Source organism: Clavelina lepadiformis, chromosome 2, assembly GCF_947623445.1.
Source record: "Clavelina lepadiformis chromosome 2, kaClaLepa1.1, whole genome shotgun sequence".
In the NCBI taxonomy this organism is placed as follows: Eukaryota; Metazoa; Chordata; class Ascidiacea; order Aplousobranchia; family Clavelinidae; genus Clavelina; species Clavelina lepadiformis.
This window is the reverse complement of record NC_135241.1, coordinates 22,316,831-22,340,356: the sequence shown is the minus strand read 5'-3', so window position 1 is coordinate 22,340,356 and position 23,526 is coordinate 22,316,831. Positions and strand designations below refer to the sequence as shown.

Sequence of the window (23,526 nt, the reverse complement as noted above, 5' to 3'; positions counted from 1 at the left end):
CATTAAAATGGGTGGAAATGCGGTAATATTTTCCCATTAGAATGGCAGAAAGTATGCCTTTGACAACGATTAGTCTTGTTGTCCTATTGTGATGTAACAATCCTTAAATCAAACGTAGTTTTGTGGTTCATGATCACTGTAGAGAAGGCCTTTTTTCGTGAAATTTCACTTTATTTTTCAAATCATTTACGTGCCACTTAACACTTCATCAAAGGAAATATGCGGTTAAGTGATACAAGTCTACCAATCCAGAATTTCTATTCGATTAACCCAGGGGCGGGCAACTTTTTCGGTCGGCGGGCCTGATATGAGAAAATAAAGTACTTGGCGGGCCGGATTCCTGAATCGATACATTAATCGTGTATTTATCCACCTATGCAAGGAATAAATCGTATTTAATGTAAACTTTAAGTTTTAAGCATAAACACAAAAACAGTATTTAATGAATTTATTAACGAATAATGTACTTCAATAGCTGCTGAAGTCAAAACTGAACTGCTAAACTGAACTGCTGAACTGTCTGCGGGCCGCTCAAAATCCCATCGCGGGCCGGGTCCGGCCCGCGGGCCGTATGTTGCCCACCCCTGGATTAACCGATTTATGCGATTAACCGTTAAATTTTCTTCACAAGTGAATGGGAATGGTTTGGGATTATGCAATGCTATGCGATTAACCGATATATGCGATTAACCGATATGCGATTAACCGATTTCGACTGTACAGCGATTAAGCCAAAAGAAAGATTGTTTAAAAATGAGAGAATTGAAACTAACTGAAAAGTTTCTGAATAAAAATTTTTAAACTTATAGATACATTGCATTTAATAACAACAGCACATTAGGTAAAAGTATGCTAGTTAAAAACGAGAGAGGTTTCTTTTTTGCGTTCTTGTACAAGTGTGTTCATACGCCGAAAAGGGTATGTTACTCTACTACAGGCATGCACAACATACGGCCCGCGAAACCTTTTCGTGCGGCCCACGAGATATTCCGTGATTTCGCTCATTCAGCCATTTTCTCCACGGTTACAGTTACATAATCAACGAATCCGATGCTTTACCGCCGATAAGCGTTAAAAACAACTACATACTGTAGTGCGAGAGGCAACCGACTCTTGACAGTAACCATCTTCTCAATAATATCTCTTATTCGACGGTTAATCGGTCACATTATATAAAGTAGGCTACACGTTAGTTACAACAATGTTAGCACGCGGCCCGCGAAAAATTTTTTTCCCTAAAACGGCCCGTGTACTGTTTTGAGTTGTGCATGCCTGCTCTACTACATCTACACAGATGTTTTTATTAAAGCGGCTTGTGTGTAAAAACTTCCCTTCTTGTCCAACAAATTACCCCGTCTTCGGGGTAATTTGTTATGTAGAAGCCGAAGAGATTTCTTCACATCGGATAACATAAGAACCTACGATGTGTGATAATGATAACACTTGTTTGTCTTTGATGAATGATTAATAAGGATGTTTCAAAGAAATTAAAATAGTACCTGCTCTTGTATGGCACAAAAGCACAACGGGAAAATGTAATAATACTAACAGCTATCCCCAATATCACCTAGCCTCTCAGAAACGGAAAGCTTTTTGAAGGGAGTTGGTTGACAAGATATTTGCTTGGGAAACGTTTGTATGCCAGCAGGTCGGTAACCTAACTCCAAACTCGACTCAGTTTTATGGACAACGCTTTGACCAGCGGCATGCGTGAGAAACAAGCCAAGTATATTTTGATTAAAAAGCATGGCAATGTAGGCCTGATGAATAGGAAAACACTCGAAAGATTTTACAAAGCGTCTGTTAATGTCGCAGCAAGCAAAGGTATTGCACAATATAAAAACACTTTAAATTGACAATGGCAGTAGACTATAGTTTTAGGGCAGGCCAAATAATCAAAGAAAACAAAGAAACAGTACCACATATGACATACATAAAAGTTCAAATTAACAAGTAGAAAGCAAAAATTATGGTGTTGCTGCACATACAATCAACTTTTTTTCTTGTAAAATATAAACCGCTTTTAACGCCGTTACGCTGTTTTTGAAAACGAACAATGGCTATATCATCATACAATATCCATTATCCTTGTAACTGTAGAGGATGATAAAAGGAGCCCTGAAGAGAAAAATAGTGGAATAAGATGAAATATGCTGCAACAGTAGAACTAAGCCCGGTAAGCCATAAAATTCTGACTTCCGATGAAGGAAATTGATAGCAAATCCGACCAGTTTTTAAATAACATAGGCTACTGTGGCAGTTCTTACAGTATGGCCGTAATTAAAGACAGAAGATATTTAACAGAAAAGTATAAACTTATAATAACATACCCTCTCACAAATTTGGCTTCATGAATCGTGTCTGCTATGACTGCCATGTATTTTTTATACCTTGGAACCGTAGGTAAATGGTGCGCCAGAGACGAATTGAATTCATCCTCGTTATCACTGACATCCAATGCGATTCCGAAAGGTTTCATTACAGTGGAAGGCAAATCAACCTACAAAAAGTAAAAGGATCAGCTAAAATTGGCAAAATGTATCCGATATAATAAACAGGCGATAAAAACAAGATAAACCGGGGTCGGTTTGTATAATCTTAAGACAGAAATATATTTCGACTGCAGTCAGTCTGTTAAAAAAAAATAACATGATCATAACCAAAATTTAGGAAAACTAAATGCTATAAACCAATAAAAAATACAATACACCATACCACGGTGACAAACTAATTTGCTGTGTCCTGCTCGATAGAATAAAGTTGCACTCACAGCAATAACACATATTTCAGCCTTGTTAGACACATTTGCCATCAATGGATGTGTGGACAGTTTGGCCCTTATTTCATATTCGTATCGTTTCTTTGTGTTAAACGCGAGTTTTTCCGGTGATATAACTTTTATGGAAAGCTGGCGAGTTCCGACATTGGTGTGCGGAGATTGCTGCGATGATGGGACTTCGAATGAACACGACTGCTGTGCATTGGACTGGTTGGAGCTTTTTCTTCAAAAAAAGACAACAATTCTTGAAAAAGAACCAAGCTACCACGAGGGAAACTTATGAACATGAACGAGAGTGGAAAATCGCAAGTACTCCATGGATATCTTTACCTACAGTTACTCTAATTAATTTCATATCATCATACTCTGACGACGGACATAATTTTGAATTTCTTTGAATGTACAGTATATAAAAATTTGCTTCTTGTATTTATCGCTTTAAGCGCGACGTTTTGGTCTGTCAAGACAACATCGGCACCTGCCAAGCTACTGTATGTCACCCTGCAGACGATTATACATTATTGCAACACTTACACATTATTGCAATTGCTGTTAATTTCCTCAACGTCCTTTCGTTTTTTGGTGAGGTAATCAACGACTTGGTCCCGGGATAGTTTACGCTCCACTGGTTTAGCATTCGGGTCTTGCATGAGTGATTTTACAACAATAGATTCTCGATCTTTGTCACTGACGAGTACCAGGTGGCTTATTCCCCGATCATGAGCACGTTCCTGGAAAAAAAAAATTTAAAAACGTAAAGGGAACTCAAGAAAAAAAACTTTTAATGAAAGACACGGCATACTGTACATGAAGTTGCTTAAAGCGAACACTTTATGCAGTGGACATTCGAAATGCTTCGCGTAGAGCATGAAATGATCAATAAAAAGTTACCAACCTGTACGTCATGCTGTGAATGCGAAACGTTCCTTTCATAAGCTGTTTCTGCCGCAATGCCGGCATCCCATAATGACTTCACAAGATGCAGCCTTTCATGCAGAAGTTGGGATCGACCAACAGCACATACCAGTACTTCAACAGGTGCATTTCTAACCAATGAATACGACGGAAACTCGTTTTGGTTGCTTGCTAGGTCCGTTGATTTCGGTAACACCTGAGGAATGACCTTAAAAATAATAGTAATTAGTGGGGATGCATCCAGATTTGGGGTTGGAGTTGTAGGCTCCTTGCAGTACCTTTTCTATCGCAATACTGACACCAACGGCACAGGGAGATGCAGCTTTAGTGGAATTAGAATTTTCTTTCACAGAGTTTTCTTTTGTTTCTGGTGTCTTCGAGCCAATTCTCAAGTGTGACAAGTTCTCCATCAGTTTATCATATCTGCCGCCCATAGCTAAAATTTCAATCGCTGAGCGCTTTCGCTTTTGGATTTCCGCAAACACCTTAGAATAAGCAGAGACGTGGCGATGGAAAATATGCACAGAATGACAAAACAAAAAATACTTTACACCACCATTCGTTTCGTTATTGATAAAAATATTGCGTGTAAATTTCAACCTGGAATATGACGCCGTTATAATAGTGATGGTATTTATGCGTGAACCCGAGGTCAAAGATCACGGGAAGGTTCATCTGAAACGATTCCAAGCATTTCTTGACAGCTTCAAGTTCATGTAGAGCTTGTCGGGCCCACGACGAACAAGGCAGATGTTTGTTGCGTGTAAGCGACTTCAAAGCTATTTGTATCTTTGGGAGAGGGCCTTGAGTTTGTGTAAAATTGCTCAGTGACGCCACTTGCTGGTGGTTTAGCGGGAGACTGCTTAGACAGGTTTCAATCTGTTAAAATGCATTTGAAGCCTGATCAGTGCTGTCAATCAAACCGGATCAATTCAATAATAATCTGACATTGCGTTATGACCGGCTGCAAAAGCTTAAAATAGCACAAAACGGTAACAACCAACAAACCAAAGGCTTCCGCACAAAAACATCTACCTGTGATTTGCTCAATCTATCGCAGGTGCTCAGTGCGTCGAGTGCGTCTGAGTGGTGCTTCTCTTCCAGTCCGCAGAATGTCAATATTGCCTTGAGCGACATCATGTGGTTAATTCTGACTTGATATTTGCGAGACTCGAAAACTGGAAAACGCTTTACCATGTCATTTACCACCGATATCACCTCGGCGTCGGGAACGAACCTGTCACGATGAGAATTATTTGCTGGTACGTTTTGACTCGTTGACATTACACCACCAATTTTATCAGATTTCAAATCATTCTGCGAAGCACGGTAAACAATGGGCACTTTATGACCATTGCTTATGTTCATTTGTGTTTTTGTATTGGTTGCACGTACCCTCCACAAGTTGGGGTGACTATCTCAAACGAACATTCCCATAATTCCTTTGGCCTTGATCGACGACGTGATCTGAAAACCTTTTCAATCGCGTAACCTTTCAGTTTTGTAATTCCACTGCAAGACACAAAGCGGGCAAAAGGGACCTGTCAATCAAAAGGTCTTGAAAAGTCAAAAAGTCTTGATTTTGGCAAAATAGAAAGTTAGCGTTAAAGTATGATCGTACGTTTAACGGCAATCCTTGATAATAGAAGCCATGCTTATATCATATTGGCTTAACAGGTGGAAAATAGTGGAAACAAGACTCGACCACAGGAAAAACCTACCCTCAAATTATAGGGCAGCGTTACAATGGTGCCCCCGATGTCCATCAAAGACACCGAGTCCGACTCTTGGTTGCTCTCACGAGGTAAGAGCTGTGGCGGGTTGACCTTCACGGCGCCGTGGCATCTCAATATGGCCGCCACTGTTTTGAAAGCACGCTGCTGCGCCACCATAGAGGGCGGTGAAAACTGATGCTGAAAAAATTCATCTTTGGATGGTTAAAGTTTAATAAATGAAGGCAAAGTGAAACGAAAAAAGGAACGATGCTGTGCGGGTAACAATTTTTACAGGAAAACAAATGTGAAAAAAGTTTCAAAATATTTCAGCAAGTTTCAGTTCATTCCAACCTTATGCAGATCTATGTCGTACATGATAGACGTCATAGGGTTGACCTCCTGGTCAAACACCTGGTCTATGACGAGACGGTATTGCTTGGATAGGGGGTCACTCAGCATTTCTTGCATTGCGTTGAGGACGTCATGCTCCTCTAGCACTGGGGTAGGTACGTGACGACACTGGAGATAGGTCATGGGGTTAAAAGATATAAATGCAACTGACAATGACACAATGACACTGAAAGCAAGAAGCTCCAAGCAGCAAATAATCATGATTTAGAAATAGTTTCTCAAAACTTATTTCAAGGTGATATTGTCTGAAACCATCTTAATTTATGTTTTTCTACCTTAAGAAGTTCTGACGCCGTTGGTCTTTTGCTTGGCTCGTGATCTAAACACCATCTAGTGATGAGGGCTTCCCTTTCCATCAATTCTTCTTTGAAGTCGTGAGGAAAAGTGATGGAAGGCTAAAGTAATAATTAAGCGATTTTACTGTATCTTAAAACTTTTTATATTCATGTCTGTCGAAAAACACCTACTTTGAGCATGGCTACAGTGATTGTCACGTAAAAAAAAACAATAAATCGAAAACGTTGTTCGGTTCATTGATAAAAAGTTTCTGAAGATGTTTGCAACGTTACAAGTCACAACATTTACACCTTCTTTCACAATGACAATTGTGAACGCTGTTGATGACGTCACATGTGAGACAGTCTCACAACCCTTAAGCATCTGCATAATTTGAGCAGGATTTTGTTGAATAAACGCATGGATACAGGGTACTTCGGGTCAAAATTGGAGCAAGTGCGAGGTTACTCTGTGCCACTTCATTAACAATTTGCAGATAAACAAAAAAGAGAAATAGCTAAAAACTTAAAGAAACACGAGAATGAAGTTTTAAATTATGTAGAGAAACATATATCTCAACATTATGCAACAGTCACTTTAAACAACGCCGAACACTGACCAACTAAAGTTTAATGAATGAAGCTTCATAAAACTGATCTATTTTGAATATATCGAACTGTATAAAACGATTAATGCAAAGACTTGTACCGTTCGAAGCTTGCCCAACACTTTTACTCTTTCCATCTTTGTCTCCAATCCAGGATAAAACATTTCGAAGAAAATTATCCCTACGCTGTAGATATCCACCTTCTGACTATACAAAGACCTGTGCGAGAGTAGCAAAGATACGTATCACACATTTTTTATCGCAAATCTTTAAGCAGAATTTTCTGCAAAAATGGGCATATTACTTCTGGTCAAAAAAAGGATATATAACGCATGATTAAGGTATAACACTAGATTTTGAAGTTTGGCATTTTGGATTTTACTTCCAACAACTTTTTTTTATTCAATACTGTATTTATAATTTGTTACCCACCTCTTTTTCACAGATTGTAATTCTGGGGCAACATAGAGAGCAGTTCCCACAACCCCGGTCATACCGCTGTCTGCGCCTTCAGATTTTGAACTTACCTCATCCAGAGATTCTACTGGAGTCTGTAGCAATAAAAACATATTATCAATCTATATGCAAGCCTAAATATGCATGGTCTTTAAGTTTTCCTTTCTCACAATGTATTACAATCTGTGCTGCAACTGCATTCAAATTTTGATAAATAATGGCGAACAGTGACCTCGTAATCACGAGTCCGAGCTGTGGCAAGACCAAAATCTCCAATTTTAACGTGATCATTACGATCCAGGAAGATATTTTGTGGCTTAAGATCTCTATGGATCATTCCCTGCTGATGCACGTGAACTAATCCTTCCAGAATTTCTCTGTGGAGTATAAACAAGACTAAAATACCAAGTACTTTAAGTTTGATAAAACTTGTACTGTCATGTGAGTTCCATTCAAATTCATCGATATATGGCTAATAGATAACCGGGATTAGCTGAACGAAATTCCAACCCTGTTTTACCTGAAGAGTCTCCACATTCTATCTTGTTCTTTGCACAGTCCAGCATCAATGGTTTGGCGAAGGGTGCTCTTCTCACAATATTCCATCTGTGTCATACGTGATAAAACAGACGTTAATTGGAGAATCAATAGGCAGTAAAAGGGGTATCATTGGGTGATTTATTTCTCATCCGACCAGAACCCAACTAGTTCACCTTCGAAGCAGGATGCTCCCCATCAACTGTTTACTTGGCATTTAATAAACTTGATCTTGACCCATTTCAACCAAATACACGAAATATTTTTCGTTAATTGGCAACAAGAATGTTCGGAATAAATGGTGAAATTCAAAATCAAAGTTTTTTTTTTGTCCAAATGTTCCCATGATTTTCATATACAACGATATGCCAAAGTCTCTCCCTGTCTTAGCCATGAGAGAGAGAGACAAGTAATTGAAGATGCGAGCAACCTTGCAATGTGTGTGTAAGCCAAGGTACTAATAAGGTGTAAAATTATTATTATGGTGAATTAGTGAAAGTCGGGCCTCTACACAGCAGAAAGCGCAACAAAAACCAAATTCCGCCATCACACCTGAATATAGAGATATCTTTGCATTACATAGAGATTGGAGGAATCTGAGCTCGGCGTGGTACTCTCACTCGTCATGGTCATTATTTTATCATCCCCCTCCTCATCAGATGAATCCTGATCATCGTTTCCATTGTGATCAAACAGGATGCTCTCTGACGAAGATGACTCATCATTATCACTGGAAAAATCAAAATCACTAGATTGTGTTGTCTTTATGGAGCCACTAGTTAATCTGGCATATGTTGTTATTTAAAAGGCACAAGGGACCACTTTGGTTTATAGCCGGTTTTCTTATATTAATGAAGATTGTATATATTTTTTGAAGTTTTTCCTTATGCAATAATTCTGAAATTTACATGACCTAGGTTTCCAGATTGTCTTTGTTAGTTGGTTACCACTTTAAAACTTACAAATAAATCGTTTTGAAAACATCTCCATCGTCATCATCTTCCTCGTCTATATCGCCATGACGACTCACTTCCTCCACAGACATGCTCCATTCCGAGGTGCTCGATAAAACTGGTGGTGGCGCCATCTTCTCAATATCGTCTATCAGCAAAATAAGGGATGAAAAAGTGACCTCTGGCTTCGAAAAGCTTTTCACAAACTTGTCGCATTTGTATGTTGTGTTAAGTTAAGAACCTTTGACCGGTGCCAGCTACTTTGGCATTGCAAACACTCTTGGCCTTAATTAACTGCAAGGGCTAACAAGTAACAACACTGTGACACAGTACCCGACAACCCAAGTGAGTTCTTTGAAGCGAAGGTTTCTGATGCTTTTGATTCCGGTGATGTTGGGTTTGAAGAAGATGTAACGGAAATATCGTCTTTTAAACACTTGATGGTCTCTATCCATGAATTGTAGTACCTGAGACAATGCTTCACTTTAACAACAAAGTACTTTTGAAATTGGTTAGGGTGCATATTAAATTCCTACATTAAAATTTTTGCTGCCTTACTCGGTATGAGTAATTGCAAAGATTGCAAAAATATTTTCACAAGCAGCTATTTCCAAACTTACAAGTAACAGTTCGTAAACACACCAATACACGATACTTAGTTGTAAAGTGACAACATGGAAATACCTTACAACATGTTCGTGGTTCAGCCTGGATAAAAGTTTTACTTCTCTCGTGATTTTTTTGTTGAATTGGGAATGATGCGGGTTCAGCAAAATGCGTTTTATCGCATAATGCCTGTCATCTAGCTTGTTACGAACCTAAAATGTAAGTTTTAAATCAGATCACTTATGTATCATCGTTTTCTCACTGTCATCTGTATTGATTTTGTGTTTATTGGCATAAGTTTTACAACAATATCTACAAGAAAATACAGTTTTCTGGGACATTTATTTGCAAAAAATACAAAGAGCGAGTCACCAAACAGACACTTAGGCGATCTATAGTTCAAATCAATTGTCAACGTCAAGTGAATATGTTGATATAATATTCTTTATTTTACCTTTACCACATCTCCATATCCACCCTTCCCAAGCCACTCCAATTCCTCGAACTCGGAGTGAAGCCGGGACAGCTGCGGGGCATGTGATGGAGAGGCACTGCATTTAATAGCAACAGCACATTAGGTAAAAGTAGGCTAGTTAAAAACGAGATAGGTTTCCTTTTTGCGTTCTTGTACAAGTGTGTTCATACGCCGAAAAGGGTATGTTACTCTACATCTAGGCAGATGTTTTTATTAAAGCGGCTTGTGTGTAACAACTTCCTTTCTTGTTCAACAAATTACCCCGTCTTCGGGGTTGGATGTTATGTAGAAGCCGAAGAGATTTCTTCACGTCGGATAACATTAGAACCTACGATGTGTGATAATGATAACACTTGTTTGTCTTTGACTAATAAGGATGTTTCAAAGAAATTAAAATAGTACCTGCTCTTGTATGGCACAAAAATACAACAACGGGAAAATGCAACAGTACTAACAGCTATCCCCAATATCACCAAGCCTCTCAGAAACGGAAAGCTTTTTGAAGGGACTTGGTTGACAAGATATTTGCTTGGGAAACGTTTGTATGCCAGCAGGTCGGTAACCTAACTCGAAACTCGACTCAATTTTATGGACAACGCTTTGACCAGCGACATGCGTAAGAAACAAGCCAAGTATATTTTGATTAAAAAGCACGGCAATGTAGGCCTGATGAATAGGAAAACATTCAAAAGATTTTACAAAGCGTCTGTTAATGTCGCAGCAAGCAACAGTATTGCACAATATAAAAACACTTTAAATTGACAATGGCAGTAGGCTATAGTTTTAGGGCAGGCCAAATAATCAAAAAAAACAAAGAGACAGTACCACAAACACAAAAGTTCAAATTACAAAGTAGAAGGCAAAAGTTATAGTGTTGCTGCGCAATCAACTTTTTGAAAACGAATAATGGCTATATCATCATACAATATCCATTATCCTTGTAACTGTAGAGGATGATAAAAGGAGCCCTGAAGATAATAATAATGGAATAAGTTGGTAAAATATGCTGCAATAGTAGAACTAAGCCCTGTAAATTAATAGCAAATCCGATCAGTTTTTAATTAACATACTGTGACAGATCTTCCAGTATGGCCGTAGTTAAAGATAGGAGATATTTAAAAGAAAAGTATAAACTTATAACAACATACCCTCTCACAAATTTGGCTTCATGAATCGTGTCTGCTATGACTGCCATGTATTTTTTATACCTTGGAACCGTAGGTAAATGGTGCGCCAGAGACGAATTGAATTCATCCTCGTTATCACTGACATCTAATGCGATTCCGAAAGGTTTCATTACAGTGGAAGGCAAATCAACCTACAAAAAGTACAAGGATCAGCTAAAATTGGCAAAATGTATCTGAGATAATAAACAGGCGATAAAAACAAGATAAACCGGGGTCGGTTTGTATAATCTTAAGACAGAAATATATTTCGACTGCAGTCAGTCTGTTAAAAAAAATAACATGATCATAACCAAAATTTAGGAAAACTAAATGCTATAAACCAATAAAAAATACAATACACCATACCACGGTGACAAACTAATTAGCTGTGTCCTGCTCGATATAATAAAGTTGCACTCACAGCAATAACACATATTTCAGCCTTGTTAGACACGTTTGCCATCAATGGATGTGTGGACAGTTTGGTCCTTATTTCATATTCGTATCGTTTCTTTGTGTTAAACGCGAGTTTTTCTGGTGATATAACTTTTATGGAAAGCTGGCGTGTTCCGACATTGGTGTGCGGAGATTGCTGCGATGATGGAACTTCGAATGAACACGACTGCTGTGCATTGGACTGGTTGGAGTTTTTTCTTCAAAAAAAAGACAACAATTCTTGAAAAAGAACCAAGCTACCACGAGGGAAACTTCTGAACAAGAACGAGAGTGGAAAATCGTAAGTACTCCATGGATATCTTTACCTACAGTTACTCTAATTAATTTCATATCATCATACTCTGACGACGGACATAATTTTGAGTTTCTTTGAATGTACAGTATATAAAAATTTGCTTCTTGTATTTATCGCTTTAAACGCGACGTTTTGGTCTGTCAAGACAACATCGGCACCTGCCAAGCTACTGTATGTCACCCTGCAGACGATTATACATTATTGCAACACTTACACATTATTGCAATTGCTGTTAATTTCCTCAACGTCCTTTCGTTTTTTGGTGAGGTAATCAACGACTTGGTCCCGGGATAGTTTACGCTCCACTGGTTTTGCATTCGGGTCTTGCATGAGTGATTTTACAACAATAGATTCTCGATCTTTGTCACTGACGAGTACCAGGTGGCTTATTCCCCGATCATGAGCACGTTCCTGGAAAAAAAAATTTAAAAACGTAAAGGGAACTCAAGAAAAAAAACTTTTAATGAAAGACACGGCATACTGTACATGAAGTTGCTTAAAGCGAACACTTTATGCAGTGGACATTTGAAATGCTTCGCGTAGAGCCGTAGAGTAAGAAATGATCATTTAAACATTACCAACCTGTACGTCATGCTGTGAATGCGAAACGTTCCTTTCATAAGCTGTTTCTGCCGCAATGCCGGCATCCCATAATGACTTCACAAGATGCAGTCTTTCATGCAGAAGTTGGGATCGACCAACAGCACATACCAGTACTTCAACAGGTGCATTTCTAACCAATGAATACGACGGAAACTCGTTTTGGTTGCTTGCTAGGTCCGTTGATTTCGGTGACACCTGAGGAATGACCTTAAAAATAATAGTAATTAGTGGGGATGCATCCAGATTTGGGGTTGGAGTTGTAGGCTCCTTGCAGTACCTTTTCTATCGCAATACTGACACCAACGGCACAGGGAGATGCAGCTTTAGTGGAATTAGAATTTTCTTTCACAGAGTTTTCTTTTGTTTCTGGTGTCTTCGAGCCAATTCTCAAGTGTGACAAGTTCTCCATCAGTTTATCATATCTGCCGCCCATAGCTAAAACTTCAATCGCTGAGCGCTTTCGCTTTTGGATTTCCGCAAACACCTTAGAATAAGCAGAGACGTGGCGATGGAAAATATGCACAGAATGACAAAACAAAAAATACTTTACACCACCATTCGTTTCGTTATTGATAAAGATATTGCGTGTAAATTTCAACCTGGAATATGACGCCGTTATAATAGTGATGATATTTATGCGTGAACCCGAGATCAAAGATCACGGGAAGGTTCATCTGAAACGATTCCAAGCATTTCTTGACAGCTTCAAGTTCATGCAGAGCTTGTCGGGCCCACGACGAACAAGGCAGATGTTTGTTGCGTGTAAGCGTCTTCAAAGCTATTTGTATCTTTGGGAGAGGGCCTTGAGTTTGTGTAAAATTGCTCAGTGACGCCACTTGCTGGTGGTTTAGCGGGAGACTGCTTAGACAGGTTTCAATCTGTTAAAATGCATTTGAAGCCTGATCAGTGCTGTCAATCAAACCGGATCAATTCAATAATAATCTGACATTGCGTTATGACCGGCTGCAAAAGCTTAAAATAGCACAAAACGGTAACAACCAACAAACCAAAGGCTTCCGCACAAAAACATCTACCTGTGATTTGCTCAATCTATCGCAGGTGCTCAGTGCGTCGAGTGCGTCTGAGTGGTGCTTCTCTTCCAGTCCGCAGAATGTCAATATTGCCTTGAGCGACATCATGTGGTTAATTCTTACTTGATATTTGCGAGACTCGAAAACTGGAAAACGCTTTACCATGTCATTTACCACCGATATCACCTCGGCGTCGGGAACGAACCTGTCACGATGAGAATTATTTGCTGGTACGTTTTGACTCGTTGACATTACACCACCAATTTTATCAGATTTCATATCATTCTACGAAGCACGGTAAACAATGGGCACTTTACAACCATTGCTTATGTTCATTTGTGTTTTTGTATTGGTTGCACGTACCCTCCACAAGTTGGGGTGACTATCTCAAACGAACATTCCCATAATTCCTTTGGCCTTGATCGACGACGTGATCTGAAAACCTTTTCAATCGCGTAACCTTTCAGTTTTGTAATTCCACTGCAAGACACAAAGCGGGCAAAAGGGACCTGTCAATCAAAAGGTCTTGAAAAGTCAAAAAGTCTTGATTTTGGCAAAATAGAAAGTTAGCGTTAAAGTATGATCGTACGTTTAACGGCAATCCTTGATAATAAAAGCCATGCTTATATCATATTGGCTTAACAGGTGGAAAATAGTGGAAACAAGACTCGACCACAGGAAAAACCTACCCTCAAATTATAGGGCAGCGTTACAATGGTGCCCCCGATGTCCATCAAAGACACCGAGTCTGACTCTTGGTTGCTCTCACGAGGTAAGAGCTGTGGCGGGTTGACCTTCACGGCGCCGTGGCATCTCAATATGGCCGCCACTGTTTTGAAAGCACGCTGCTGCGCCACCATAGAGGGCGGTGAAAACTGATGCTGAAAAAATTCATCTTTGGATGGTTAAAGTTTAATGAATGAAGGCAAAGTGAAACGAAATAAGGGACGATGCTGTACGGGTAACAACTTTTACAGGAAAACAAATGTGAAAAAAAGTTTCAAAATACGGGCTGTCGGCAAGTTTCAGTTCATTCCAACCTTATGCAGATCTATGTCGTACATGATCGACGTCATAGGGTTGACCTCCTGGTCAAACACCTGATCTATGACGAGGCGGTATTGCTTGGATAGTGGGTCACTCAGCATTTCTTGCATTGCGTTGAGGACGTCATACTCCTCTAGCACTGGGGTAGGTACGTGACGACACTGAAGATACGTCATGGGGTTAAAAGATATAAATGCAACTTAAGCAAGCACAAATAGCTAAGAACAGCTCACACAGAAATCAATTGAATTTTAAAGAACTTGGATTAAACTTGACATTATTTGCACCACTGCCAGTTTTAACTGGCTGTAACTGGCTGGTAATACTTGTCTAGCACTGACACTGAAAGCAAGAAGCTCCACGCATCAAATAATCATGATTTAGAAATAGTTTCTCAAAACTTCTTTCATGGTGGTATTGTCTGAAACCATCTTAATTTATGTTTTTCTACCTTAAGAAGTTCTGACGCCGTTGGTCTTTTGCTTGGCTCGTGATCTAAACACCATCTAGTGATGAGGGCTTCCCTTTCCATCAATTCTTCTTTGAAGTCGTGAGGAAAAGTGATGGAAGGCTAAAGTAATAATTAAGCGATTTTACTGTATCTTAAAACTTTTTATATTCATGTCTGTCGAAAAACACCTACTTTGAGCATGGCTACAGTGATTGTCACGTAAAAAAAAACAATAAATCGAAAACGTTGTTCGGTTCATTGATAAAAAGTTTCTGAAGATGTTTGCAACGTTACAAGTCACAACATTTACACCTTCTTTCACAATGACAATTGTGAACGCTGTTGATGACGTCACATGTGAGACAGTCTCACAACCCTTAAGCATCTGCATAATTTGAGCAGGATTTTGTTGAATAAACGCATGGATACAGGGTACTTCGGGTCAAAATTGGAGCAAGTGCGAGGTTACTCTGTGCCACTTCATTAACAATTTGCAGATAAACAAAAAAGAGCAATAGCTAAAAACTTAAAGAAACACGAGAATGAAGTTTTAAATTATGTAGAGAAACATATATATGAACATTATGCAACAGTCACTTTAAACAACGCCGAACACTGACCAACTAAAGTTTAATGACTGAAGCTTCATAAAACTGATCTATTTTGAATATATCGAACTGTATAAAACGATTAATGCAAAGACTTGTACCGTTCGAAGCTTGCCCAACACTTTTACTCTTTCCATCTTTGTCTCCAATCCAGGATAAAACATTTCGAAGAAAATTATCCCTACGCTGTAGATATCCACCTTCTGACTATACAAAGACCTGTGCGAGAGTAGCAAAGATACGTATCACACATTTTTTATCGCAAATCTTTAAGCAGAATTTTCTGCAAAAATGGGCATATTACTTCTGGTCAAAAAAAGGATATATAACGCATGATTAAGGTATAACACTAGATTTTGAAGTTTGGCATTTTGGATTTTACTTCCAACAACTTTTTTTTATTCAATACTGTATTTATAATTTGTTACCCACCTCTTTTTCACAGATTGTAATTCTGGGGCAACATAGAGAGCAGTTCCCACAACCCCGGTCATACCACTGTCTGCGCCTTCAGATTTTGAACTTACCTCATCCAGAGATTCTACTGGAGTCTGTAGCAATAAAAACATATTATCAATCTATATGCAAGCCTAAATATGCATGGTCTTTAAGTTTTCCTTTCTCACAATGTATTACAATCTGTGCTGCAACTGCATTCAAATTTTGATAAATAATGGCGAACAGTGACCTCGTAATCACGAGTCCGAGCTGTGGCAAGACCAAAATCTCCAATTTTAACGTGATCATTACGATCCAGGAAGATATTTTGTGGCTTAAGATCTCTATGGATCATTCCCTGCTGATGCACGTGAACTAATCCTTCCAGAATTTCTCTGTGGAGTATAAACAAGACTAAAATACCAAGTACTTTAAGTTTGATAAAACTTGTACTGTCATGTGAGTTCCATTCAAATTCATCGATATATGGCTAATAGATAACCGGGATTAGCTGAACGAAATTCCAACCCTGTTTTACCTGAAGAGTCTCCACATTCTATCTTGTTCTTTGCACAGTCCAGCATCAATGGTTTGGCGAAGGGTGCTCTTCTCACAATATTCCATCTGTGTCATACGTGATAAAACAGACGTTAATTGGAGAATCAATAGGCAGTAAAAGGGGTATCATTGGGTGATTTATTTCTCATCCGACCAGAACCCAACTAGTTCACCTTCGAAGCAGGATGCTCCCCATCAACTGTTTACTTGGCATTTAATAAACTTGATCTTGACCCATTTCAACCAAATACACGAAATATTTTTCGTTAATTGGCAACAAGAATGTTCGGAATAAATGGTGAAATTCAAAATCAAAGTTTTTTTTTTGTCCAAATGTTCCCATGATTTTCATATACAACGATATGCCAAAGTCTCTCCCTGTCTTAGCCATGAGAGAGAGAGACAAGTAATTGAAGATGCGAGCAACCTTGCAATGTGTGTGTAAGCCAAGGTACTAATAAGGTGTAAAATTATTATTATGGTGAATTAGTGAAAGTCGGGCCTCTACACAGCAGAAAGCGCAACAAAAACCAAATTCCGCCATCACACCTGAATATAGAGATATCTTTGCATTACATAGAGATTGGAGGAATCTGAGCTCGGCGTGGTACTCTCACTCGTCATGGTCATTATTTTATCATCCCCCTCCTCATCAGATGAATCCTGATCATCGTTTCCATTGTGATCAAACAGGATGCTCTCTGACGAAGATGACTCATCATTATCACTGGAAAAATCAAAATCACTAGATTGTGTTGTCTTTATGGAGCCACTAGTTAATCTGGCATATGTTGTTATTTAAAAGGCACAAGGGACCACTTTGGTTTATAGCCGGTTTTCTTATATTAATGAAGATTGTATATATTTTTTGAAGTTTTTCCTTATGCAATAATTCTGAAATTTACATGACCTAGGTTTCCAGATTGTCTTTGTTAGTTGGTTACCACTTTAAAACTTACAAATAAATCGTTTTGAAAACATCTCCATCGTCATCATCTTCCTCGTCTATATCGCCATGTCGACTCACTTCCTCCACAGACATGCTCCATTCCGAGGTGCTCGATAAAACTGGTGGTGGCGCCATCTTCTCAATATCGTCTATCAGCAAAATAAGGGATGAAAAAGTGACCTCTGGCTTCGAAAAACTTTTCACAAACTTGTCGCATTTGTATGTTGTGTTAAGTTAAGAATCTTTGACCTGTGCCAGCTACTTTGGCATTGCAAACACTCTTGGCCTTAATTAACTGCAAGGGCTAACAAGTAACAACACTGTGACACAGTACCCGACAGCCCAAGTGAGTTTTTTGAAGCGAAGGTTTCTGATGCTTTTGATTCCGGTGATGTTGGGTTTGAAGAAGATGTAACGGAAATATCGTCTTTTAAACACTTGATGGTCTCTATCCATGAATTGTAGTACCTGAGACAACGCTTCACTTTAACAACAAAGTACTTTTGAAATTGGTTAGGGTGCATATTAAATTCCTACATTAAAATTTTTGCTGCCTTACTCGGTATGAGTAATTGCAAAGATTGCAAAAATATTTTCACAAGCAGCTATTTCCAAACTTACAAGTAACAGTTCATAAACACACCAATACACGATACTTAGTTGTAAAGTGACAACATGGAAATACCTTACAACATGTTCATGGTTCAGCCTGGATAAAAGTTTTACTTCTCTCGTGATTTTTTTGTTGAATTGGGAATGATGCGGGTTCAGCAAAATGCGTTTTATCGCATAATGCCTGTCATCTAGTTTGTTACGAACCTAAAATGTAAGTTTTAAATCAGATCACTAATGTATCATCGTTTTCTCACTGTCATCTATATTGATTTTGTGTTTATTGGCAATAGTTTTACAACAATATCTACAAGAAAATACAGTTTTCTGGGACATTTATTTGCAAAAAATACAAAGAGCGAGTCACCAAACAGACACTTAGGCGATCTATAGTTCAAATCAATTGTCAACGTCAAATGAATATGTTGATATAATATTGTTTATTTTACCTTTACCACATCTCCATATCCACCCTTCCCAAGCCACTCCAATTCCTCGAACTCGGAGTGAAGCCGGGACAGCTGCGGGGCATGTGATGGAATATCTTCGGGTGTTGTGTCGTCAAAAAGGTCGATTTGATCTTCATTGACGTTCTCCTCGTTTGCTCCTATGTCCGGTTGATGACCTAACAATTCAACGCTCGGCTGAAAAATTAAAATCAAAATACAAATTGCCATCAATTATGTAACAGTTACAGAAATTATTTAGAAGAATTACCATTATTATGACAAATTTCATGAATATTTTTCAACGAAACTGGTTATTTTATTAACGATTGAAACTTATGAAAGTGATCCATATGATTATAAAAGAAAATTAATTATTAAGAATGACATTAATCATAAAAAATCAGATAACATGTATTGGTGTGATTTGACAAAGCGCCCCAACCATTGATTACCTTAATGAAATCATGATCAAGCAGCTCAGAGGCACTTAAACGAAGTCTGTCCTCCACAACCAGACACTTTTCAAGAAAATTGTAAAAGCATCTCGGGAATGAAGATGAGACCTCAGGTGGGTAATCAAGGACGTTGCTACCTTGAGCAAGTGATAGAATCACAATGCCCTGCCAAGATTTACATGGATCTTGCATTAATGTTGATGAATTTGCGCAAATGATGACAGTTTGTTCGTGATTAATGATTACTAATACAGTAACAACTTACACCAATATGACAGTGGTTAGTTCTAAGCACCTTTACAACAAGATATTTAGTTTTACAACTTTGCAATTTTAGTTATAGAATTCTACTGATTAGAAAAATAGCAACAATGTACTACAAGCCAAACATATAATTTAGCCAGCTGAACCAACTACAAAATGTATATAGAACTGAGTAGTCTAAAATCAAGTCAAAAACAATGAACTAGTTAAAAAAAGCGACCCACCAACCGCATAAGATCACCTTTCTTGCTAGATCGTGCAGGGATTCGATCATCACTAAACCTAACTCCCGGCTGCTCTATACGAGACTCATTATACAGGTCCACCAACCTAAGTATGTAATACTGCAAACTATATTACATTATCTCACAATGAGCACTCTGCTTACGCTGCACAATTAAATAAGCGTTGAGGCATAAATCAGAACTCAAACTAATCTGTTTCAGATATTTCAAGCGAAAAGTTGGGTAAAATGCCCTAATCTACGCCCAAAAGTAATAAGTAACAACATTAATAACATAAAACAGTGCTAGCAGCAATGTAAACGTAACAAATGCAAAAAAAACGCTGAAAGTTATATATCATAACGAATTTCTTTCCAGCGGTAGATAACATTTGTTAAGAGTGTTGCATTTGCACATTTAGTTATTGATTATGTTCCAGTTTAAAAAAATGGCTTTTTTGTGGGTGTTCGAGTTCTGAAATATTACTGTATTTGATATATTTAATCATTTATATCCTAAGATCATAATACATGCTAGTTACAGATATATTGGAAAGTTGAAAAAAAAAACTAACCGCTTGCCAATACTGTAATCAGCAACTTTAATCTTTCCATTTGCAGCAAGAAACACACTTGAAGCCTGGAACAAGAGCAAGCACGGCATATAAACAGCACCAAATTACTCAAAACATACCGAAAAAAACATTAAAGAGACACTGCAAAGAATTACACTGAGACATGCACCTTGAATTGTTTGTGTACGACAGATTTGCTGTGCAGGTAATCCAACGCAAAAAGCATTTGTTCAGTGTAGCTTCGCAGAACATCCAGTGGTACTTTTTCTTTATTATCAAGTTTATGTTGCAACGATATTCCTGAACAAACATAGAAAGCTAAAGATGCTACTGTGACTTTAAACTTTTTGATAAAATTATCTTACTGAGGATCCTTTTACAGAAAAACGATAGCGGTAATTATTTGATCTACCATTTTTAAACATGACCTACTAAACCACCTTTTACATATTCTTGGAGTATGTTAATCTCAATACAATTTTCACAGTGTGTTGTCTTCATGCCAAGGTAAGCCACAATATTATTGTGAGACAATTTCACCAATGACTGTAACTCCTGGTAAAAGAAGGTTCCAGTGTGAGATGTATCCAGCAACAGACAAAGTAAACATAAACCAATAAAACATTGAAATTGTTTTGAGAACACCATGCTACCTGTTCGACTGTGCTAATGGTTTTCAAGTATTTGTCCAATTTTGCCCTTTCGGCATCAGTCAGAATCATTTTACGAGCCGGAGACGTAATATTCCAGTAATGGACTGCAACTAGTTCTCCACTGGATGAATCCATGCCAGCATAAACCATGGAACCACCTGCACCTCGTCCTGCGTAATACAAAAACTTCAGCTAAGTTGGCAGCCCTAGGAACGTTTTTTGTTGCAAAACTTGAACATACCTAAACATTGTCCTTGGTAGATAGTTCTAGGATTTTTTCCAGTTAGGTGGATCTGAGAGATTGATGGCAATTTTGGTGGCGAGCCTTCATCACAGTTTTGTCTCGCTGGATCTGCACGAATAAACTAATCATTGAGCATAATGATAACGGATAAAAATTAATGACAAGTTTTTGATATTTCAATACCTGCTGTAGCTGTCATTTCCCTTTCTTCTCTCTTCAATTTTCTCAGCCTCCTTTCTTCTTCTTCTCTTCTTGCCAACTCCTCTTCAATTTCTCGTCTCTAGAGAGAGTGAGCAAATGTGAACTGTTATATCAAAAGAAAAAGTCCATTTTCGTGCCATACACTTTTACACTTTAAATTTGTCACAAATCTTTTGGAGTTCAGCTTTTAAACTCTACTCCCGAATCAACCACATGTTGAAAAGATAACAAATTAATAAGACAAGTAGATGCAAAATAAACAATACAACTGCTCTGAGTCTAAAATCACAACAGCTGAATTTACAGTACTATAGACATCTCAAATTTTGGGCTTGGGTTTCATAGCTTTTAAACCAACTAATTTTTAAGGCTTTGATGTTTCTTTTTATTATAAATTAGCACATCATACTATCTTAGCAACCGGTACCGCTGTTTTTTGTTCCAACAATACCTTAAAAAAAATTAATTCAATGAAGTTTGAATGAAAACAAATTGCAAATGTTGATACAGTACCTATCCGCACCATGTTTGCATGTAGCGTACTTTACAATTCCTTATTGTTAAATGTATAATTTTTTATCATTGACAAGAAACCTGTATTTCTTCCTTTCTTCTTCGAACTTCTTTTTTCTTTTCTTCCTCTTTTGCTTCCCTCTCAAGCTGTTTTTGCTTGTTTCGTACCATCTCTTCATATGCAGATTCATACTGGGGCACATTATACTCATGAAGGTATTCCTGAAGTGCAAAGTTGGACAAGTTTCACCACAATGCCCATACGTTTATCATAGCATGTTGTTGTGTATATATGATACCTGTATTTTCTGTGCAACCTGCAACATCATGACTTCCCCTAAAGAAGTTTTGCAGAAGTCTTTCATCTCTTTCTCAACCGAAGCCACTCCATCACTTGATAATCCTTTTGAGTTCTCCATCTTTAACTCGGGAGAGCTTAAAATCCAGAAGTGAACATTGTCAGACAAAAAATCAAACAACTATGCTAGAAAATCTAATACAACGAATTTATTACGGCAACAACAACAAGCAATACCATAAATGATGAACAAACAATGAGATAATTTAGTTTTCCTATTTCAATGCAAACTTTTTACCAATCTGGGTATGTTGGAGGAAATTTCACCCTTAGGCTAAGATGGCAGTAAGCTTCTTTCTTTCCGCTCATGCCCTCTTGTGGCCGCAAATGAAGTGTAAATTCTGGGGGACGAGCAACCTACATTTGACGTTGATAGAAAATGACAGAATTTTGAAATCTTGGTTTTTAAATAGCTTGCAACTTAATATGACTGTTATGAAACTACATATTAAAGAAATTAAATATGCAGGTCTAAACAATAAAGCACAGTAATTATGGTAGCAAACAATATTGCTACAGGAATGACGCTTGTTTGGCAGGTGACTAAATGGGTTGAATTTACAAAAATTGAAATTATCTACATGGGTTTATTTTAATGAACAAACTTGATTCTGACTCTTTGCTGACAACTGAACTGAAGCAATAAATGTAAGCCAACTGTCCGACTGTACAATTACAGTAACTCTTAAGAACATTAAAAAAATCTAAAAAAACTACAAGCATCTTTAAAAGCACGCAATGACAACATACATTCAAACAATTTTAACGCAAAAACCACACCTACCTTCCACGCATCTTTATTCCTGAGATCTTCAACATCATCACCAAATATGGATTGCAAGATTTGTAGCTCATCTTCCTGTCTTTCAGCGTATGACTCAAGTTCATTCAACTCCATTCTGTAGACAGCTTGTTCAAGCCAAAAATCGAAGCAATATTATCATGACCTTATTTCACAAGGGCAATTTGGTGGATATAAAAGTTAAAACTGATTTCACATAAATAGCTTGGTCAATGCTTTTAAATTAAATAAAAACAGTCTGGTATTGGCAGTCAGGCAGTGTACGATGAAATTGCTATGTGCATTGTTCTTTGCAACATCTTCCTTGCGTTGATTAACTGACAGCAGGTGAAAGCAATTGAGTCAATCAGGCTAGACTATGAGTCACCCAAAACAATTTCAGAATTTGCCTCAAAGCGTTTGAGTAAAACTGACCAAAGAATTCGATTGTAGTTCAATAAATGCTGGGAAAACAACCAAACGTTTATTAAAAACATAATTTTTTTTTTTAAACAAATATAATCTCAACATTATAAGCTATTACTGCAACTACCGAAAGGAAATGCCTATCATCAAATGTAATTACGTTTAGGTATAGGTAGAGGAAATTCATGTCATACTGCGAACCGAAACATGGCAGCGCTACTGAACCATATCAATATTTTTCATGCAAACAAACACCAAGTCGAGCGAGTGTTGATACTTACACTGATTCAACTTAAATTAATTAGAATACTTTCACGAAAGCAACGCAAGCTTCATCAATTCTCTCGTGAAATGAGAAAATTAAAATCTAAAAGCAACAATCTTAAAATATGGAAATTAATTACACTTAATAAGCTATAAAAGTATTTGAAAGAAGATCC

General features: G+C 37.9%; 2 protein-coding genes across 2 annotated transcripts; both read right to left on the bottom strand.

Annotated features, from left to right (window-relative positions):
* Window positions 1-1,693: 1,693 nt before the first annotated feature.
* Window positions 1,694-10,052, bottom strand: LOC143444935 (eIF-2-alpha kinase GCN2-like). The gene is made up of 22 exons (XM_076943727.1): window positions 9,985-10,052; window positions 9,710-9,806; window positions 9,334-9,467; window positions 8,983-9,116; window positions 8,659-8,797; window positions 8,249-8,426; window positions 7,680-7,765; window positions 7,392-7,536; window positions 7,136-7,254; window positions 6,805-6,922; window positions 6,096-6,215; window positions 5,761-5,928; window positions 5,416-5,607; window positions 5,090-5,235; window positions 4,730-4,931; window positions 4,295-4,573; window positions 3,973-4,179; window positions 3,675-3,902; window positions 3,314-3,510; window positions 2,771-3,002; window positions 2,331-2,500; window positions 1,694-2,118 (listed from the first exon to the last, which is right to left on the bottom strand). Exons 1-22 carry the CDS (start codon window positions 10,050-10,052, stop codon window positions 2,061-2,063), a joined length of 3,417 nt encoding a protein of 1,138 aa, XP_076799842.1. The 3' UTR covers window positions 1,694-2,060.
* Window positions 10,053-10,347: 295 nt separating this feature from the next.
* LOC143445545 (eIF-2-alpha kinase GCN2-like) lies at window positions 10,348-23,280 on the bottom strand. Its single transcript, XM_076944713.1, has 33 exons — window positions 22,664-23,280; window positions 22,118-22,236; window positions 21,821-21,956; window positions 21,603-21,743; window positions 20,991-21,087; window positions 20,805-20,915; window positions 20,564-20,733; window positions 20,351-20,465; window positions 20,080-20,210; window positions 19,911-19,975; window positions 19,337-19,442; window positions 18,846-19,013; window positions 18,394-18,588; window positions 18,018-18,151; window positions 17,667-17,800; window positions 17,343-17,481; window positions 16,933-17,110; window positions 16,364-16,449; window positions 16,076-16,220; window positions 15,820-15,938; window positions 15,489-15,606; window positions 14,780-14,899; window positions 14,322-14,489; window positions 13,971-14,162; window positions 13,645-13,790; window positions 13,285-13,486; window positions 12,850-13,128; window positions 12,528-12,734; window positions 12,230-12,457; window positions 11,862-12,058; window positions 11,318-11,549; window positions 10,879-11,048; window positions 10,348-10,698 (listed from the first exon to the last, which is right to left on the bottom strand). Exons 1-33 carry the CDS (start codon window positions 22,775-22,777, stop codon window positions 10,641-10,643), a joined length of 4,920 nt encoding a protein of 1,639 aa, XP_076800828.1. The 5' UTR covers window positions 22,778-23,280; the 3' UTR covers window positions 10,348-10,640.
* Window positions 23,281-23,526: the final 246 nt, after the last annotated feature.

Coding starts and splice junctions, on each gene's coding strand:
- LOC143445545 (XM_076944713.1), bottom strand. CDS start 22,777: ATGGAGTTGAATGAACTTGAGTCATACGCTGAAAGACAGGAAGATGAG. Junction 17,111..17,342: donor GTTTTCAAAACGATTTATTT/GTAAGTTTTAAA, acceptor TGATTTTTCCAG/TGATAATGATGAGTCATCTT. Junction 11,550..11,861: donor AACAGCAATTGCAATAATGT/GTAAGTGTTGCA, acceptor TTTTTTTTGAAG/AAAAAACTCCAACCAGTCCA.
- LOC143444935 (XM_076943727.1), bottom strand. CDS start 10,052: ATGTTATCCGACGTGAAGAAATCTCTTCGGCTTCTACATAACATCCAA. Junction 6,923..7,135: donor TTACAATCTGTGAAAAAGAG/GTGGGTAACAAA, acceptor ACTCTCGCACAG/GTCTTTGTATAGTCAGAAGG. Junction 5,608..5,760: donor ACGACATAGATCTGCATAAG/GTTGGAATGAAC, acceptor GAATTTTTTCAG/CATCAGTTTTCACCGCCCTC.